This window comes from Cygnus atratus, chromosome 1 (genome assembly GCF_013377495.2).
Source record: "Cygnus atratus isolate AKBS03 ecotype Queensland, Australia chromosome 1, CAtr_DNAZoo_HiC_assembly, whole genome shotgun sequence".
NCBI lineage: Eukaryota > Metazoa > Chordata > Aves > Anseriformes > Anatidae > Cygnus > Cygnus atratus.
In genome coordinates, this window is record NC_066362.1 from 53,854,895 (window position 1) to 53,875,846 (window position 20,952).

The 20,952-nt window shown below is 42.7% G+C and overlaps 1 protein-coding gene across 7 annotated transcripts in view; it reads left to right on the forward strand.

Annotated features, from left to right (window-relative positions):
• The window catches only part of MRTFA (myocardin related transcription factor A), a 93,481-nt gene that overhangs the window by 56,321 nt on the left and 16,208 nt on the right, over positions 1-20,952 (forward strand). For all 7 annotated transcript variants that reach the window (XM_035551697.2, XM_035551696.2, XM_050716608.1 and 4 more), the window contains one exon: positions 10,253-10,318. In XM_035551697.2, the coding sequence (XP_035407590.1) occupies positions 10,312-10,318 (7 nt within the window). In that variant the 5' untranslated portion in view covers positions 10,253-10,311. The remainder of the gene's footprint in view (positions 1-10,252; positions 10,319-20,952) is intronic.

Sequence of the window (20,952 nt, forward strand, 5' to 3'; positions counted from 1 at the left end):
ATTCTGTGGTATCTTGCCCATTCGATGATTTCTGTGAAGGGAGCTCTGAACTGCTATCTGTAGAGGGTGCCCTGTGGTAGGGGGAAGGCTGAATCATCCGGCCAATACAGTCTCTGAGAAATGTTTGGGGAAGTTCTGGGCCTTGATCTGAGATGCTGTTAGTACACTGGGGCTCCGTGCTGTAGCAGAAATTGCAGTATGGGAGGTGAGCTATAAAGGAAATATATTAGATCGTGGTTCTTATTGCTGAAAGAGGCATGGAAAGCTTTTTCTCATCAATTTCAGTATTATAAACATGTCTAATCAGTTGTGTTTTATGAACGTGTCTTGACATTCTCTCAAGACTTGGGACTTTTTTTAGTTTAATAGGAACACACAAACATGCATTATCACTTGAACTAAGAGTTTTAAATAATCTGAAAAAATGTTAAGCTTCTGAAGTATCTCTTTTGTCTTTCTTCTGTGAAGTTTTGCAGAAAAAAAAATCAAGCAACTCTGGTGTCTCAGCTTTAAGGAAAATAACAAGGTTGGAGCTCTTTCTTCATATAGGCAGAGATACCTCTATCTTTACAAGAAAAAAATGCAAAGGGCGCAAACGTGTTTTCCCTTGTGCGGCTTGCCTTTTGTTCTGTCACATTAGTAGACAGCTGTAGATCTGATTGTCGGGATGTATCTGCCCATTCCTTCTTTTCCCTTCATTTGTCCTCATCTGCCAGATCACCTTAAGTTATCTTGGAGAATCTCTTTCTAGGGTCCTCTTTGCAAGGTTGTTAAAGGCAATGTTGGTTCCTCCTTGTTTGTTGTTTCACGGAAACATATAAATTAGTATAGACTGTGACTCAAGTTTACAGGGGAGTTGGGAAATTCTCTGTGAAGTCATTTTTTTCCCCGCAAGGCTTCTCTTCCAGCTACATATAGCAACAATGGATATATAGATGGCATCAACGAGCACTGATTACAGCTAATATTTACTGTCTCATGATACTGGCGTGTCAATTTTAGGTAGACCTTTCCACCTAGGTATTTTGTTACAGGTCATTTTGTTGGATCATGCATGGTAGCCAGATTCCGTAGAGGTGGATGTGTGCCTAGTTACTCACACGCTTAGTTTTCATCTAACCAGTAGTTCTGGGACTAAATGATTTTATAAGATTCAGTACCTTGCACAGAAAGAAAACCAACTTTTCCTGTTGTTAAGCTTGTTGCACACTTTTATATGTTGCATATCTTACTGGAAATACTTGCTGGAAATACTGGGTTAATTTATTAAAGGCCTATTTTAACAGCTTGTGAGTACTTGTGAGTGCTGAAATAGACTATTAGGTGTGGACTGTTAGAGTGGGCTTCTGCCCATTAGGTAGAAAGACTTATGTACTAATAGTAATACATTTATCTGATTCAAAATTTTAGTGTTAAAGAAAACAAAGCTTGCATCTCATTAAAAAGTGGCAATGATTAAAATTGCATTAAATCCCCCCCACATTTTATGTTTAATGGAAATGGCAGGAGTTTAAACAAATTATGAAGGAAGAATGTAAAGGCAAATGCTGTAAAATGCACAGCAACTGCTAGCGTTTATTTTAAACCAACATAATAACAACCATGCAAAATTCAGCATAACTTCTGGATTGCAGTAATAATCAAATTTTGCATTTATTTAGAGTCATATATTTGAGCAGTACCCTTGAAATAAACACGTATAATTGTATGCAAAGTTGAAGACTGAGATTGTAAACTTCTTGGACTATGGGCTGGCTCTTCCTTTTGTACCTGTACATTTTACCACCCTACAACCCCAGTACTGTCTTGAGCCTTTGAGAAGCACCAAACGGGAGTAATTATTCTGTTCCGTCTAGAGGTTAGATCATGTTATGTTGTTACACTTTGACCATGCTACTGCTTTTGCATGTTTTGTAATGTTATGTGGTTGCAATCCTGAAATTGCTGTAAATGGTGGCTTTGTCTTCTAGATACATTCTAATAGGAACATTATTTTGATTTCCACATTGTGTCAAATTTGATACTGAAGCCTCAGAAATGACCTGGTGAGGTAGCTTTTTATTCTGCGTTCAACAGCGTGAGGATGAAAATAGATCCTTTTGCTTTTGACTGTGTATTTGCTTCTGATTCCATATTCTTCTGAGACCAGTTTCTTCTGCAGGTTTTAGATTCTGCTAAATTAGCTGTATCAAAGAATCCGTATTTGTCTGTTCCCAGTGAAAGAACGACTTAATGTCTCGTTACATGCACTCACTAGAAGATAATACATGCAAGTATTCCATCATCATTTGAAAGCATTCTTACAAATGATTTCAATTTCATATTTCTCTTCCAACAGCAACTTCCCAACAAAAACTTTCAAAGGGAGTATTGCCTTGTAGCTGTATTCTGTTTCTAGCAGTCAAATCCAGTCCTTTGGGACACGGTCACACAGACAATGCATCTAGTCCATCAGCAGGCATGTGGGAGCTGAATGTCATGTTAATGATCTTATATTACCCAAGAACACTTTGAGCTCTAAAAAAATGCAGAAACTTTGAAGTGTATGGTTTTATCAAGAAACAAGCCCTTCTTGTTCTGAGTCAGTTAATATTCTCTCTTTCTCCTCTTTGTATTCTTAAATGTCCAGTCGAAATGGCCAACTCGCCCCTTTTCTATACTTTTCAGCTGCTTTAAAAAGCTTCTGGGCATTTGAGAGCTGAAGGCTTCTGGGAGTGCTGGATGAAAAAAAAAATAGCGTTACATGACCCACATTACATCCCTGGATTATTACCAGCACATCTACTGTGAAATATTTTGAAAGTTGTAGCTTTAGAGGTGAAGGATCTGTTCCATTTTTTTAAAGAATTGTATTCCCGTTCCCATCTGTAACAACTTTTTGTGCTCTCAAGAGGATAAGAAAGAAAAGGTAGTTGTGAAAAAAGTTTCAAGTCCTCTGTACTAGATCTGCCTTTGATGCAGCTGTATTGCTTTCTTGGTTAAACCTCCTCAAATATCGTCCCTGTTGGACAAGCAGAGCAGGGTAAGGAGTTCATCAGTGTTCATAAATATTCACCAAAATTACATAAGACACCTGCCCATCTAAGCATGTAGCAGCAGGATGTGCTGATTTCTACAGTGCTGCTAAGAAATCCACTTGAATCGTTCGTGCGATTTGCAGTAGGGAACTGCTCCTGATCCTGGTTTTGTTTCCTGTTCAGGAGTTGCTTCACAGACCTCCTCTTCGGCTGCAGGGAGATGGATCTCAATCCTGCTTCTCACAAAGAGGAGACCACAGCATGGGTATCAATAAATGGTTTTTGCCTCTAGTGGGAAAAGTTCTTGTGACAATTGGAGAGACTAAACCAAATTCTCTTCTTCACCCTCCCAAAGCTCATTTTCTCCGTGGTATGGTTGCTAAGGAAGAGATGAGGAAACTGCCTGCATTTTAATAGCAGCAGTCGTTGCTACAGTAGAGAAAAGAGGTAGTGGAATGTGAGATAGTCTCAAATAGTAAAGAAATAAACTTCTGCTTAACGGTCCCTTTGCTCAGACTCACTCCAAGCTATTCTTTAAAATGCATTCAAATGAACCCGATCACATGGATGCTATTCCCAACAACAGTGGCTGCTTGCAAATTGGGAGGATCAGCTGTGCACTCTGCTGCTTCTCCTTCACCCCGCAGAGGGACGTGAATTTTTGGCATCCCCCTGCCTGGGTAGCAAACTGCCATATAATCCCTGCAGTTTGGGTGTCATTTACAGTCTGCTTCACTTAAATGCTTCTCTTTTAACTGCACAGTCTGCTTAAATGCAAAGCCAGCATGTGTTCCCCATCAGCAGTTAGTGGATTAAAATGCTGTTAGGCTCAAAAAATTGCCTTTAAAAAAGGCCCCCAAAGTTGGCTTTTCTTTGTTGGTAATTACCATTCTAGCAAATTCTGTGCAATGGGGTGGGTGTTGTCGACCGTGCAAGAGACAGCTCTGAAAAAAAATTAAATTGTCAGCCTCAGCGATGTGAGAATTATTTTCAAAATTAATTTTGACCATTTTATACTGTCATTGATCACTAACTCTTATAGCTGTATTCTTTTATAGCTTCTTGTTGACACCACAAACATTCTGTAATACTAACCACCCTTTGCTGCCCCAGTCCAGAAAGGTTTTGCAATTGGAAGTTAGCAGATGCTGCTCTTGCTGGTGTTTGAACCAGAGTCTAATCTGGCTTCCCCTTGAAAGGGCTCGTGCAAGTCAACATTTGTTTTGTAAGCAGACGTAGCTGAAAAAAGCTCAGAGACCATTTTTGGTGCAAGAGGTAGGTTTTCTCACTACATCTCCAAGGGATTGAGTTCAGTCACAAAATGAGGATATAACTTCCAGTGAAACCAATGGTTAATGTGCTGCATATTCCAAAGCTCAGTTTGGCACTGGTTACTGGTCAGATGTGACTAATACATCAGAATCTGGGAAAAAATTCTCAACGTAATTAAAATGGCTGTTGCTGGCTGAGTGATGAGTGGAAAAGTGGCTTCGCCTTTCAAAGCAGCAGTTATGCGGCACTGTCGTGTTTAAGTTAGTGTAGCACAAAGAGCTGTAATGATTTTCTTCACTAAATATCCTGCGATATTTAAATGACTTCTTTTATCATTGCATATTACAGTTAAGTTGGTTGGATATCGACTGTTGTTTTGGTGTAGCGTTGTTACACGGATTGTACTGAAAAACTGAAAACTACGTGTGTGGGCTGCAAATGGTGGCCTGGTGCCACCTTGCCTTGGGCCGTGGTCTCTGACCCTCACAAAGGAACCAAATCAGACCTCACCAGCGCTGAGGCTGGTGAATATTCTCCTAGAAGATGCTCCTGAAAGGTGCTGGTGAACTAAGCGGCAGCTTTCCGTCCCAGCTCAGGCTGCATTAGTGCTTTCCTGTGAGTGAAGTGATGCTGTAGCACTGGGCTTTCTGATGGGGCATGCAGAGGTGCTGAGCAACTTACGAAGAAAGGACCGTGACCCTTTGTGAGCATTAAAGTGTGTGGTTTGCTTTTTACTGCTTTTACTGATGCTTGCACTTTCCTCAGCCTGGATAATGAAGTTGGGCTACTTGCACTTTATCCTTGCAAGTTTCTCTCTCCAGTACGTGGCCTATGCCTTGGGTTGCAAGGATGGATTTTTAGATTGGGCTAGCTGCTTTCACTGAATTAAAAACTTGATAAATCACACCTGTGAGCACCCAGCCTAGCTAGCCGAGGTGCGAGTTATGTCTCAGGGTCCCTCACTCCCTCCCTCGTTGCCCCAGTATCCAGTGGGCCGCAGCAGCCGTCCTCCCCCTGCTCCTCACAGCTGCTCAGGCTCTCAGTGTCATAATACCCCCTATAGCACTACTTAAGCATCTCCTTGCTTTGGGCAACTGTGAGGATCTTTGGGGATTCCTTACAAGAAAGGGGTTTGCAGCGATGTGACCACTGACTGGCCCTGGGCGCTACGTCGGGATCCAACGCGTGCAGGGCCTCACCACAGGCTGCAGTTCAGAGCTGCGCGCTTCTCGTTGCCGGGTCTCAAAAAACAGGAAATGCAAAATATTTTTTAAATTTGTTGTTGTAAACTTGCCAGGATATGTGACATAGTCTCTAAGACAAGGGTATTTTTTTCTCTTTAAGATGTTGAGATGCCGAGGCTGCAGCTGGGTTTCAGCAGCAGTCCTGGGCACACCATTAAACATGAAGCGTGGCTTAGCAGCAAAGGGCTTTCGGGTACGTGTGTGTAAAGGCAGGTCTGCTGTCACAGATTTAGATGACAGGCTGCAAAAAGAAATTTAGCTCCTCATAAATATTTGTTCTTGCTTACTACTGGTGCACCCCTGCACTGTGACTAGAGCTGTGGCCTAAGTGTCCGTGTGGGTGCAGCCTCTGTACGTTAAGCACGTGCTGCCTCGAGTTGCCGCCAGCCATCAGTAGGCAGTGCCTATGGGTTCAGTGTTAATGCAGTTCTATGGCAAGACGAACAAAAAATGAGCACATCTTTCTACATTTCTTTAACAGTACAACTCTGTTGGTAGTAGCTGTATTGCTGTGTTACTCGTCTGTTACTACACACCCACACAAGTGCTGCTTCTAAAGTGCTGCCAACAGCCCTCTTCCAGATTGCTCTGGAATGTTTTAGTAATTCTTGAAAGAGTTCATTAGAGACCTAGAAGCCTTGTCCAACTTTAATTATATTTCACAGCTTTTCATTCTTGTGAAATAAATCAGTTATTCCCATTTTTGGGTGGAAAAATCAGACAAGCATATGAAGCTTGCAAAATGTTTCGTGGACTGGGACACAAGTTCAAGAAAAGAGACAAGTAAAAGAGTCCCGGTGTGGAACTTATTTTCCCGCCTGCAGATATATACTCTTCTTTATATGACCTGATTTATTTCTAACTTGAAAGTTAATTTAAAGTTTAAGTTCAGGGGTAAAGGAAACAGAAGGTTGTTGGTTTGTGATTGAAGAACTTATACCCTAGCCTGTCTTTGAGTAACTGAATTTCTCTGGTCATTCTAGACCTTTGGCTGAGCTCCATGTACAACAGCCTTGGATTGGCTCTTGGGACATCTGTTAATCTATATATAGGATTCACACACTTGCACACGTAAACAGGTGATCTCCTAAATATACAAAATGGTGTTTGCAACTCCAAGTGCTTATTTAAGCCAAAATGAATTCAGGACTGAACTGAATTAAACCTTTTTGCCCTCCTCCCAAAATAAACTGTGTTGGGACAAAAGTGCATTATGTTCTGATTATAACTTCTGCTTAATATGTATGCATATACATTCAAGATATATACATGAATCCCAAGAATTACTTAATAGCTATTAAAAATATCCTGAAAATGATTTTTTTCCTGTTCTTTAGTTTAGTCCTCTTGATAGTTGCTAGTTTCTTGCTGTGAAGGGACATAGTGTTTAAAAATAAAAGGTGCATATAATGACTAGAGAAAAAGGGTAGTAGATGGTAACTGATATAGAAATAAGTTCTATTTAGAAAAATCATAAGGGAAGCTTAACTCAGGAAGCAAGTTTTAAGCCATTTGATGAAGTCTGGCTGTCTGGCTGACACTGATTTCTAACAAATCTGGTAACAGCAGGGAGACTCAGAAGAGTGAAAGAGAAGTAACATTTTGTACTGCTAGTGAAAAAGTGTAAGTGAGTAAATAGTGGGTAATCTCTTACTAGTTCTAGGGGGAAAAAATAAATAAAATTTGATAATTTGAATAAGAGGAGCAGAGTAATCATGCTGTATAGCTTTTCAGTTTTGGAAGAACAGGTCCACTCAAGTACAATTTCTTTGTTTTGATACTAGAAATTTGTTTTTTATGGGTTTTGTCTGGGTGTAATAGACTTTTATAAGGTCTCTAACTTAGTGGTGCAATACGTTTTGGTTTTAAAGAGTATCTTTGAATTTAATGAAGTAGTGCTTAAATGGTTTAAGAGCTGACAATAATCAAAGAGAGAGTTTCTGGTTGGGATCAGCCCATTGTGGTCTGGAAGCAAGTGCAAGAGCATTGCTGGTAAAGGTGTGGATGGAACAAAGATTAGTGGAGGCATAAATAACCTTAATGACAGTGAAAAAAATGCTTTAAATCATTTAGGCAAACTGCGATAGTTGGGCAAAATGTGCATAAATACAGGTGAGTGCAGAGTTATGCACCAAGGAGCAAAAAATGCTGGCCACACCTGTGTGGGGGAGTTTCTCCCTGAAAGTCTTTGACTCTGGGAGCGAAAAGGTAAATAAGCTGTTGAGGTAGGTGGTGGGTATAGTTGGAAAAAGTAGGGAAAGTAGGTGGTCCTGGCAAGTAAATAGCACAGTGGCAAACACAGCTAGCAAATACATTGCTAGATGTGTAACTGGGAGAAATGAGTAATACTGAGATTATCTGCATGTAAAGTTGGGGTGACAGATGCTATAGGTCTGTGCCCGGTCTGTGTACATTTAGTGAAATGTGCTAGTTTAGGGTATCGAAATGAGCCCCTCAAATGGCTCAAGAATGATGAAAATGCCACAGAGTGAGAGATTTAATGTACAGTCACCTGACAGGGCTGAAACCCTGCGTGCTTCATGCTGCTGCTGGGCGAATGAAGTCTCACCCACTCTTGAACCCACTAAACCAGGCAGAAAACTGTTCACAGTTCTGGCTGGGGTGTGCTGTCACGTCAGTGGGTCCAGCCGTCAGTCAGACAAAGGTGAGAGCTGATGCGGGGAGTGAGACTTGGTTGCAGCAAGCTGCTTGATCAAGTCCGTTTACTTGTAGCCATGCTGCTGTGGTACCTGCAGTTGAATCAGATCAGGTCTGCCATGGTCCCATCCATTCTTCTGGCACTGGTGCTGTAGATGTGGCAGCACCTGCTTCAGCTTTTGATCGCCTCACAACGAATCCAGCAAACGAAGAGCTCTGTGACAGCCGTGAGACTGTGTGAGCCCTCATGCAGGCACAAAAGTAGGAGTGAGATTGCACGGCTGGGTGGGAGGAAGAATTGGGGACTACCGCTTCTGTTTGCAGTTTCACGGCCAAACTGAGGGCCTGTTCCTTCCCCTCTACATTCCCTCCTCCTCTCCGGGGCTCTTGGCTGATCCCTCGCAGGATTCGTGTGGTGCTCTGCTCTAGCTCACTCCCTCTCTCCCTTCCCCGTGCTGAAGAAAATAGTTTCCTGCCTGGGATGCATGTATTGAGAAATCCTTGTTTGGCTCAAGAAAGTGAAGAGAGGGAACTTGATTGCACACTGTACACAGAAGTACCTTCAGAGGTAGGAATTATATTCACACTGTCATAAACTTCAAAAAAAGGAATGTCAAGAGCCAATGGCAGCTGACGCTAGACAAATCCAAGCATTTAAGTGCGGGCCATTAGCCACTGTGCAAGCAACCACAGAAGAGATGGATTTTTCATCTCCTGTCAACTTCATGTGAAGACTAGATGCCTTATTGGAAGGTGTATCTCGCTCAAAAGCAAACTGCGAATAGGAGGTTTCAGGAAACAGGTAAACTGTGGTGATGTATGTAAGTAGGTGAAGTGGCATCTTCTGTTGAAGTGTTTTGATCTCTGCTTTAGGGAGTGTACAGTATAAATTCGGATCTAATGTCAGAAATGAATGTATCGGACAGAAAAAAAGTACTCGAGAAAGGAAGCATAAGGGTTATAATAAGATGGTGTAGTTAGACCGTAGAGCAGTTTTGTTCTCTGGTGGTTCTACTACATTTGTGTGGACCTCTGTTATGTGGACTATAGAGCAGACATAAACTCGACAGAGAAACTGAAATGTAAACACGGAAGATGCCATGCCATTAATTTTATAATGTTTTCTATTGAGTGTACCTAGGAGCTTAGGCTTGATTGCAAATGGGATTCAGTGAGTGTTCATTCAGGTTGTCCCAAATCGACGTGTCTGTGTGTTTGTGTGTGTGTGTGCGCACCACTCATGGGATTTTGCTTTTGGTTTTACGAGGTCCCTTTCATATGGAAGTTGTCTTTGACTGTTTGTAACAACAATCTTGAGAATTTTGCTTTGATTGTATAGTTTAAATGGAAACTGTTGTTATAATCGAAATGTTGAAATAATCCAGCCATTTGCATTAGAAAAAAATAGATAACTGTATTTCATGCAGGTAATGCATATGTTCTATAACACTCAAATAAATTGGAGACATACTAGAGATAAGGGATTCCTTTTGCTGCGGAACAAGGACACTTGCAGATATGCCCATGATATTTCACTTTCATTAGATGGTTCTGAAGGTGGAAGAGTTCCTGTGCCGAGGAAGGCAGGCAGTCTTGTAATTTAGAGAAAGCTTAATGACCAACAATTTTGTCATATCAATTTAATCTGTAATTAGAGTGTTGAGGAGTCATTAGCAGGTGGGGTGTCCCTGCTTTTACTGGAGGACTGTCAGACAACGTTTTTCTCTGTTTGTTTTTTAATGTTAATGGCTTGAAAGAACTTGGAGCTGTAGAAAGAATTGAGAAACAGGCCTGGCTTTGCGGATTTTTATCACCCTGCCAAGACCCTTTGCAACTTCCTCCCCTTGTTGCCCGCAGCAGAATACGGAAACCTTGCTGCTTACGGCTACTTCTGCAATTGCGTGCTGCAGGGGAGTTGGGTGGGAGGGAGGTCTTCTCGTCCTGCTGCTCGCTACTGGCTTGGCATCCAAAGGAGAGAACAAGATGCGTTTGAAAATGTGTCCTCTGATGTTTCTCGCACTGACGGGTTTCCTTCTCTTCCCTCTCTCTGCTGTTGTGCAGTGCTGCAGTTGAAGCTCCAGCAGCGACGCACACGGGAGGAGCTGGTGAGCCAAGGGATCATGCCGCGTGAGTATCACTTAAACGCTTTCTCTTTTTGTTATTATGCTTGTTCTTGAGTTGGGACAGGTTTCACAAATGATGTGAAAGATCTAATTCTCCGTTCCTGGATGAAAAACATCATATAGAAGAGCCCCACCCTGTTACACTAAATGTTGTCCTTCTGAAGCGTTGGTACTCTAGGTGCGGGGCCACCTCTGATACCGAGGAACAGAGTAATGGCTCCAAGTGTAACCGTACTCCAAAACAACGTTTGTATTTGATCGTAGTGAAGAGTCTTCTGAAGACCATGCTATGTTTGAAGAGTCTGATATTCTTGACGCATGCTGATAATCACTCTTTTAACAGGCTTCCTGCCTTTGCAGTTTCTGTTCTTGTTTGTCAGCTCTGCAGACCTCAGAGGCAGTTCTAACTTTGTATGTACATATTCCATAAACCTGGTGAAAACTGGCAGCACCTACAAGATGTTAACCAAGGGGCCATGTTTTATGTTTGTAGCTAGAACATATACCCAGCAAGGGACCTATGGGCATCAGCCAGTCCCCTTCTTGCAGGAGAAGACTAAGTCTGCAGAGCCAGAGAACATTAATATACTTGTCTGGGTAGACACATTGGAAATCCCTTAATGCCAAGCTTCAATAAATTCTCTGTCAGGTTAGCACTGGAGAAAAGATTTTTTTTTGTTTCCCACCCCACACATACACTTCTGAGCTAAATGACTTATAGGTAACAACTCGAAGCAAGACCAAAGAGCGAGCATTTAAGAGTTCCTCTCAGTTTCACTTAACAGCTTCAATAGAAGGCAGAGGCTCAGGTAAATGTTTCCTTCTTTCAAAAACTTCCCTCCTCCCCCACTTCACACACCTTATTTGAAGACAGTGTAGTAATGAGTTTCTCATTCCTTCTATTTTTGGGGTGCACGCTGTAATATGACACAGCGATGTGACTTAGGCTTTGCTAATGTCATAAGGTTAGGCTGTCAGCTCTCTCTCTGAATGAAGAGAACCTGTCAGCACCCCTCTGTCAGCTGAAGTGGCTCTCTGGAAGGTAGTGACATGCTCGAGATGTTTCTGGGACCCCTATTTAAAATTCTATTACCAAATCAAAAAGGAAGGATTGACCTGTCTGGGTGTAGTACATCACACTTGTCTTATTTTTACCTGGGGAATTCATATATGTGTTTCTACAGAATACACTTACTTGCTTTTGGATGAAAGATTAATGTCCCAGTAGCTGTGTGCTTTTGCTAATGTTTCCCAGAAGCAAATATTCCTAAATGTTCCTGACTTCTTTGTGGTCTTCTGCTGTAGGTGGATATGTATGCAAATCTGTATTAGGTTATGTTTAGTACTGGCTTTCTTCAAAGCGTGGCTGGCCAAACTTGTGATTCCCGAGAGGGGTCTGTTTTACAGGCCCTTTGAAAATGATGCCCTTTCAAGTAATTCAAGTAAGGCACCCAGAGTAATTAGTCAGTCTTAAATTTGCTTAAAATATAGCCTAAATAACGAGTCTTTGCAGACTCGTACCCTTCATTGCTTCATTTATGTCTCTTACGTGTGAATTTCATGACAGACCAAAGAAGAATGCTCAGTGAAATATCATTGCGAAAACATTGGCACCACATTAAAAGGTTCTTTCTTCAGTGAAGAAAAAACATTTTAGCAGATCTGCTCTAAACATGATTTAAAATTATTTCTCTCCAAGCCATGGTATCATTTACCCATACCTGCCAACTGGAAATAACCACACATAGGGAAATGTTTAAACCATTATTTGTCTGGGCCATTTTTAATGAGAAGATCAGATGTGAGACAAATTGTGATACTTAAAGCAAAGTCCCATTTTTAACCTGAGAAGTACGGGAGATGACTAAGGCTCCTGTTCATTCTGAAGGCATCTGAGTCACAACAGCTTTGCTCCTACTTTCTGCCGTTCAGAATAGACATTTTAGCTTTCCACTGAGAATGTGCAGGTCTCCTGTACTCTTTCATGTCTCTACCATGTAAACCCTGTCTGTGAAAGCATTTATGTACTTATCCTGTTCCGCTGTCATCTGCTGCTATACATAGCTATAGCGGACCCCATGTCTCCCTCTTGAGTTCGTAACTCAGGAAACCAGCCCTGCACAGCCCTTTATCATGATTTAACAAAAATTAAAACTGGGAATCCAGAGGATGATTTGGCGCTGAATTAAATGAGCTGGCGTGCTCTCTCCACGGGAAATGCTGGTTGGCTTCTAGCCTGTATTTCCCATCTGGAGAGCCTTATCATGCTTGAAAGAATTGCAGTGGTTATGGTTGTACCTAACATTAGCATTATAGCTTGAGTCAGGTAGGTGCTTTTGAAGTCAAACTCCTGATTGCACGTGCCTGCTGTACCTTGCTTTGCACCACAAAAAGCTCACAGAATTTGAGAGTTGTATTAAATTGTGATGAAACTAAACTGAAGAATATTCTGCCTGCAGCTAGTACTCATTTGGTCCATGAGAGCAGACTAGGGCTCATCTGACACACCACCTCCTGTTTCACTTTCACATACAGAGTGTGGATGTCAGTTCCTCAGTATCAACTGTTTTTCTTGGCAGATTTGCTTTTATTATGCTATCCCAGATGTTCATTTGAATGTAGCCTTTAATTCTGTTCAGTTCCTGGATCTCATCACCAAACAGACCTGCAAAAATCCATGAACCAAGAATGGAGGAAGTAAAAGTTCTTGTTTTACATTAAAACCTATCTGTTGTGCAAGCTCACTTCAGTACTTTTAGTTCTCCTGAATGCAATACCATTCTTACGTGGTGTTTGGATTGAGCTTGTGAATTGTAAATAAGAAGTTGTATTTCAGGCTTCCTTCCACACAAGGCTTTTGGACAGCGTAAACCTGAGGAGTGGGAGAATATGTGTTTGTAAAGGAGCTGATGCTCACAGTAAAGAGCCTGAGAGAGTCACACTGTTCCTGCTTTGCTTGTTCGAAACAGAGCAGGGAATTGCTTTCTTTGTTCCCATGTGGAATTTTGTTTATACGATAGGGAGGAAAGGCAAACGTTTCAACAATTTTATACCAAGTACACTTAATCTTGCTTGAGTAACCTTTCCAGCCCACCAACCACCTACAGCAGGGCTACGCTTCACTAAAGGATTAGTGTATTGTAGATAGAAATAAAACATTTATAAGCAGTGACGGAGGACTCAACATAATTTAGTTTAATGCTTCATTAATTCTTCTTGCTTTTCTGTTATCACTTTGCATAACCTTTTACTAGTAGCAGGATTCATTAGCTGAAGGTTAAAATCCTGTATTGCCTGTAGGAAGGAGGTGATAAGCAAGTCTTCATCTGCATCGGACATGCCTGTGATTTGAACTAGGACTGTATCTAGAAACAAGGAGAGTTTTCATACTTATTCAGGTTTTGGCCTATTTTCTGATAGTGCCAATAGAAAAGCTCTTTGACTATTTGCATTTTTTTTTTGTAACTATGCAGAAGTGATTTTCTTATTCTCTTAAAATGCAAACTAAACAAAAACTCCTTCAGTGCTCAACTGAACCCTGTCTTGCTGTAGGAGAACAGACAGAAGCGGTCAGTGTCAAATTTAAGTTACAGCTATTGTAAGGTTTTTGCTTTGTTTTGTTAGAATTACAAGCCCAGTTTTCCACCCTTGAAAAGAATGTTTAGCACAACAGCTAATATTCATCTGAGCAGAAAGACACGTGGAAAGTATCTTCAGCTACAATTTTAGGGGAAAGCCATTTGGCCGGTGTAGCAATATTCTGCCTTGCAAAACATGTTTTGCTTTTTCTGTTTGTTTTCTGTGCCTGTTTTAAAGCTTCACATGCCCCTTGTTTTATCAGCCGGGGACTGTGATCTTTGGCTTCTCTTTGCAGACACAAAATAGAGCCAATTAAGGCTTTCGTGTGGCGCAGTCCTGCAGGGAAGCTGCTGTTGTGACCATTAGATTCACCAAGCAGATGAAGCAGAAGTTGAAAATTGTTTCTGGGAATGTGCTTTGTGTTGCTCTATGCATTGCTTTGTGCATATGTGAAAGGTGATGGAGGCAGCCTTTGAAAAGGGCATTGTCTGAACTGAGAGCTAAGAGGAGGGGAGCTGCAGCACAGGTAGAGATTTCCATGTGCTTCTTTCTTGCTTCGGTGTATTTGCTGCTTCCCAGTTTTGAGCCCACATGCAATCACTTTGGCTGTGTAGTTGGGTTCTAGGATGCCATATACACAGTGTGTGTGAATGTATGTAGAAGGCAGATGTTAAAAAAAGAAAAAAATGCGGCTGTCCTCTCCAGCATACAATACTCAGCTCAAGTCCTTGTAAACTTTCTAATTCCTACTGGCAATTTGGGGTTTTCATCCCATGAACCCTCTGAGCTAGTGCTTGCTTCACTGTGGCAGTTCAGAGAATCAGAGAATCCTACAACGGTTTGGGTTGGAAGGGGCCTTTAAGGCCACCTGGTTTCAACCCCCTGCCACGGGCAGGGACACCTCCCACCAGACCAGGTTGCCCAAAGCCCCATCCAGCCTGGCCTTGGACACTTCCAGGGACAGGGAACCCACAGCTTCTCTGGGCAACCTGTGCCAGTGCCCCACAGCCCTCGTAGTAAAGAATTTCATCCTAACGTCTAATGTAAATGCAGGAGTCTAATCTTCATGCAGGAGTGCATCTGGCGTTACCTCTCTCTGCTGGGACCAGTACTGATTTACAGTATTTTGTCTTCTCTTGTCACAGCAACTGTTTAGTGCAAATCACTCAATAAATGGAAATAGAGCCTCTCCTCATGCTGAGCAGTTAGATTGTAGTCGGGATAGAATCCAGAAAGGGGGGAATTTGTGCTGTTTTTCTGATTTGTCTGTTTTTACAGGCTGCCGCGCTGAGGTTTGCTGTAGGTGTGAATTACCAACGCTCCAGTGCGGTTTCCTGCTTGGACATGCAGCCTGTTGGTTACTTGAATGTTTTGGTATACGACATTTGTGAATCCCGTGCCGCTGGGTTTCAGACTCTCCTGAGGAGGATATACTTTATCTCTGCACCACACCAGGGGAGCACACGGTGGTTCAATAGAAACATGTTGCATGATTAGGAATGGGGGTAAGGCAGCAGGCAGTTAATCATAATCTCAAAAGGCTTTCATATCATTAGGCACTTTTTTATTTCTAGCCATAAGGTTAATGGAGAAAAGTAAATATCTGTTCTAAAACAAAAATGGTGTTTTTCTGGGGAGAGGGGGCAAGAGACATTGCTCAGAATTAATTCTAAAGGCGTTGCCACTTGCTGGGGACACTTAGAAAGTGATTTCAAGATAGAGAACACAGGCTATGTTTTGGCCTAAAGTAATTCTAGGATACAGACCACATTTATGTTTTGGCCTATCAGTAATCATATATGCAGAGCCTGTAAGAGGCCTTCTGCATCCGTTACAAGAAAACAGTTGAGGTACTGATTTCAGTAAGCAAAATGTTTGCAATTTTAAACTTGCAACTTCTCAATACAATGCATGGGGCAGTAGTTGAGGGAGGCCAGTCCTTTGTGGATATTGTTGACTCCTGATTCCTGCTACGAACAATAGCTACAGTAGACCATACTGAAATGTTGTCAAAACAAAACAAAAACATGTGGCTTTTAAATTTGTTTAACTGTGTTAATTGCTAAATAGGATCATCTGTTGATCTATGTCAAGGAAAGGAAAGGTAGTGAGCTGTTAGAGCACAGACAGTTACCTAAACGTGCAGTATTTTTCACAACAGGAAGTGTTCTGCAGTCATGTCGGTGACTTCAGGTGCAATTCGTAATGTCTCCACAATATTTCATCTTATACATAAAGGCCGTGATAGAAGATGAGCAGCTATGCCTGCGTGGAGTTTTATTAATTCGGAAATGTTGCCGTGTGGCTATGCAGGAGCCAGTTCAGAATTGTAGTGTTATATTTGAATTGCAGAGAAACCAATTGCTTTAGTCCCCCCAAAGCGCTCTTCCTGCTTCAAGTATCTGTGCCGTGTAACGTGCTCTGGCATTCTCTTGCTTCTTTACATATCAGGATGTCGAAGTGATGTCCCTTGTATTTTTGGAAGTGTATCTATAGTAACAAAAATACAAATTTATACTTCCCTACCACCTCGTTTCTGCTCTTGTGCCCACTGCTGCTGCTTCTGTCTCATACTGTATTCCCACAAACAGAACCAGCTGAAATTGTGCTTCCATTTAGGATAAGGAGTTAAAAACAAATGTATGCTCTGTGAATATCGTTACTCCCAGACTTTTTTAATAAAAAAGCCAAACCCATCGAACTTTAAAGATATATATTTAACTACTCCACTTAATCTCTTGTATTTCCCGGTTCATTGTGTATAGAATGAAATCTCAAACAGAGAGGCTGCAGCGCGACTTTTGCTCCGATGTCCTGCTCTGAGAGCAGAACTGGAACACTGAGCAGGTATTGTAAAACAAACAGAGCTGTGGAGGACACTTCCAGCTGTGTTTCTGTTTGTGGCATCTCACACAGAAATCTGTAACTGTTTTTCTTTTAATTTGATTATCTACCTGCAGCTCGTCTCCTGGAAGTTATTTGCTCGTTCTTTGACTTTGATCTCTTCTCTTGAAGCCTGATTTCAAAGGCTTGAGGCTTCGCGTGGAGAAGGGAGCCTGTAGATTTAAGCTGAGAGCCTCGTTGCAAGAGGCCTAATAACAGCACCTGGTTTGTTCATGTTTTCAGATAGCTGTATGTGTTTGTTTTCCACGCGCTTGTATCATCTGTGATTAATAAGACATGGTTGGAGCAGGAAAGTTTATTGTGTTAGCCGTGGAAATGTGCTGTTTGTCCTTTCTGAAGTTGCAGAAAGAAAAGGCTGTGCTCAGGGTTTTGGCAGGCTGCATTTAGTCCCTGATCCCTGCAACAATAATGTATTTAACTCTGACGGTTGTTTGCAAGAGAAGCATAATAATTCAGGGGAGCAAAACTTTGTCTGCGATACAATTCTTTTTCCTTCGCGTTCCCACTGTCTGTTTGGGTTTATTCTTACTTGGAAGCTGGGAATGGTCTGTCCTATTCTTCTCACTGCCCCACGTCTTGGCTCTCCATAAAGCTGTCAGAAGAGTTTGCGAAGGGGCAATTAGCCATCCAAGAAACAGGCATGGAGTTTGGTGTAGGAATGGGTAAATTGAGGGGTTCCCCTTAGAAGTTCCTTATCTCCCTTTTCCTCTTGAGTTTGGAGGTGGAATAATAATAATTGCAGTGAAGCTTTCTATTATCTCCTTTGTTTTTTCAGTTCAGCTATCTGTGATGTCTTTTGAACGCAGAATTACTGTGGATGCGCAGAGCGGGCTGTACATTATCTGTATTTGCCCTAAATGTTCTTGGACTGGAAGCTGTAGCAAGTCACTCATAGATCTGATAACTGTTACCACGGGTGACAATTTCCATTTTGCTCCTCCTGAGGGTGAGCCTTCTGAGAAATTACACAGATCTCTGACAGTTCAAATTAACTCCGCCTGGCCCTCGAAACTTCTTTGTGTTTTCTCTCAGTTCTTTCACGCTGGCTGTGACAGGCAGGCTTTTCACATTGCTGAAGCTAACAAAAGTCTGACATTTCGGCTGGATCTTAAAGGAGGAATGGCTGTGGTACAGCCACGAGGCCGAGCTGGGGCAGCATCCCGCAGTCCCACCTGTGTGATGCTGTGCAACCAGGGCGGCCCCACCTCGGGGGGCTGAGGAGCAGGTTTGGGGGGTCTCACAGGGCTTGGGGTGGCACGAGGAGGCAGGACGTCTGGCTTCCACAACATGTGGCCTGTCTTCTGCTGCCGCTTGGGATAGCTCAGTAACGAGAGTCTCCGTAACGCCACGGCACCATAACTATGGTGCCATGCTTTGGTGGTGGTTGAATTTTCGGAGTTTGTCATACTTCTGGGCTTGAAAAATCAGTTTACTGATTGGGGCTTTTTTTCCTGATCCTTAAATTGATGCTCAGATCTTAGCCTTAATGCAAGGGTTTTTATCCATGCCAGGGGTATGAAATCAGCAAGAATTATCAGGCTTGATCAGGTTTGTGTCCCAAATGGGAAATTCACTGGAGCTAAATAAAAAGAAGAGTACTGATGGAGACCTCTTCATCACCTGTGTATTTCCCACCTGTTTCATATTTCTACAGCGTCCTGCTCTCTGGTGCTGCCCTGCTAGCAAGATGACAGCTCCTTCCGTGCTGGTGACCCAATTTTTGAATGCTTTTGTCCTCCGTGCTTTGAGAAATGCTTTTTGGAAGTGGGGTGAGGACAAATGGGAAGAAAGTGCCAACAGCCTTGATCTGTGGTTCAAAATATGTGTGTCTTACCAAATGCTACGCAAAATGCTTCAGGGTGGGAGCCCCACCCTGAACTGACAGAGGAAGTCATGAGCATATTTGCAGCTCTTTATCTCATCTTTTTACGAAAGCATATAGTAAACATGAGAGAGAAACTAGAATTTGGTTCAGAGAGGGGGTGAAGAGCTGCAGTGGTAGGCCTTGCCTTTCTGAGTTAGTCTAAAGTTGGTTTTGGACAGGACATGAGCTTCTCTTTGACATAGCAAAGAAAGATTTTAATTTTCCTTCATGAGCTGATCTAAGTGAAAAGCAGGATACTTGATTCAGTCTTTCAAATTTAGCTGTAGTTTTCCACAAACACTGCCTGTCGTCTGACCAGCTGATTTGCAGTTCAGATATTGCCTATGAAGAACATTGCCTGTGTTGTCCGTGAAGTGCTCGATACTGTGTGTGACCAAGGAAAGCTCCCTTGCTGTCTCTTCCCTGTGTACAGGTCTGATAGACAATTCTGATCCTGAAATCTTACCCGATTTCAGAAGGTTTTGCAGCCTCCCTAGGCACTTGAGCTATGAGGATCTCTGAAGACCCTTTTGCGTTATTTGGCTCCTTGCAAATCTTGTTGTCTTCCATCAACTGCAGAAGCAAATGCAGAGCATATGGCTACTTTGACCTTCCTCTCTGAGCGGTTGGATCCTTCCATCCCCTTCCTCTGCTATGTTTCGTTCTTAGAGCGGTTCTGATTCCACTTATTTCTCACACTGGGTAACAGGAACTCAAGTATCTTTATATGACTGTCCTTGAAAGCTTTGCAAGGTGTAAATTTACTTTTGTATGCTGCAGGGTAAATAAGCCCTGAGCAGAAAATGTTTGGACCATTTTGCCCAGCTTTTTGTCTCTGCCGTTATATTGGAGATTTGGGTTTGATTCCTGAGCCTTGATTTCCCGAGTCACCTTCCTTACAGGCAGCACCACCTGGACACTTTGCAGCAGTATCGCCCTTCACTCACACATTATCGTCTTCAAAACACGACTTCGACTGAGGGAACACTGAAGATAACTTCAGCACTGCAGTTTTGGACCTAGTTTCACAGGAATTAATACATCAGCTTGAAGCAAGGATGAGTGATTTCCATCTCTGTGCTTTGTATGAAAGGCATTTGTCATCGTAGACGCTCCTGTGTAGCTGCTGCTTCACTTTGGGGGTCAGACGGAAGGCCAGCAGTTGCAATGCCTAGCTGCAAACAACCATTTCTGCAGCAGGGTGGAGGCGCGACGCAGTTGCATCACTCATCTCCAGGGAGCTTTCTCTTGGTAGCTGAGGGTGTGACCACAAAGGTCGTAACGCTTCAGGAATTCTGTGAGGAAGCATCAGAACTGTCCGCAAGTAGCAGAGAGAATAAAAAACCGGAATGTGTGTGGTAGGAGCTTCCTGAGGTCCTTGCTAGCCAGCCCAACAGTGGTGGGAAACTTGTGTCCTGCTGTCGGTCGTCTAAAACTGGTGCTTGTTCTCCTGGCAGTTGGCGCTGCAACTCACCGCGTGGCTGAGTGCGACAAAACCATGTACACCTCTGTCCCAAACACTTCTGGTGATGGTGGTATCCCTTCGATTCCCCCAGGAAGCCACGTGTAATGCCTGCTGCGTGGGACGTGGTGCTGAGAGCCGTTTGCTCCTTCAGGCTGTTCCCCAAGGTAGATGGGGCAGTCTGCAGGCTCTGGGGCCATGCTTCAGCATCATGGGGGCTCCCGCTGCAGCACGGGCTTCAGCCTCAGCCTCTCCTTTCTGGCTTTGGCTGCCCGTGCAGCTTTTGCTCAGTTTTGCTGACACAATTATTTGTGGAGCCGGGCTGTAAACGAGCATACCGATCCAGGTTAAAATAACTCTTTGAAAACAACTGTGATCTGAGGCCGCAAACTGTTGTGTCAGCATAACTGAGGGCTAGCAGGCTTTGTCCCAGGCCCAAGTGCAGGGGCGAGGGCAGAAAGTGGAAACTCAATTTATAGGGGATGAAAATATCATGCATACATCACGTACAGACAAAAGCAGAAGGGCAGGCAAAGGTACACCTAACTGAAAGGGGGCCTGGTGGAAATTTCTTCTGCATTCTTCAATATCTCAGTACCAGAGAACTAGGAATTTTTGTTTTCCTGCATATAATGGAAAACAAAAACTAGCAACAGCTAACCCTGCTGTTGTAGTCTGACAAGTTCTTCTTTCTCTGGCAGCAGTGTATTGTCAGCAGGGGCTCCCCCAAGTTGTGCTAGCAAAGCTAGTGAGGTTGGTCGTGCAGTTAGCAAGGTCAGGATTCACACTGAGTTAAATAGCACCCCATTTGGGGAGGGGCACTTGCCAT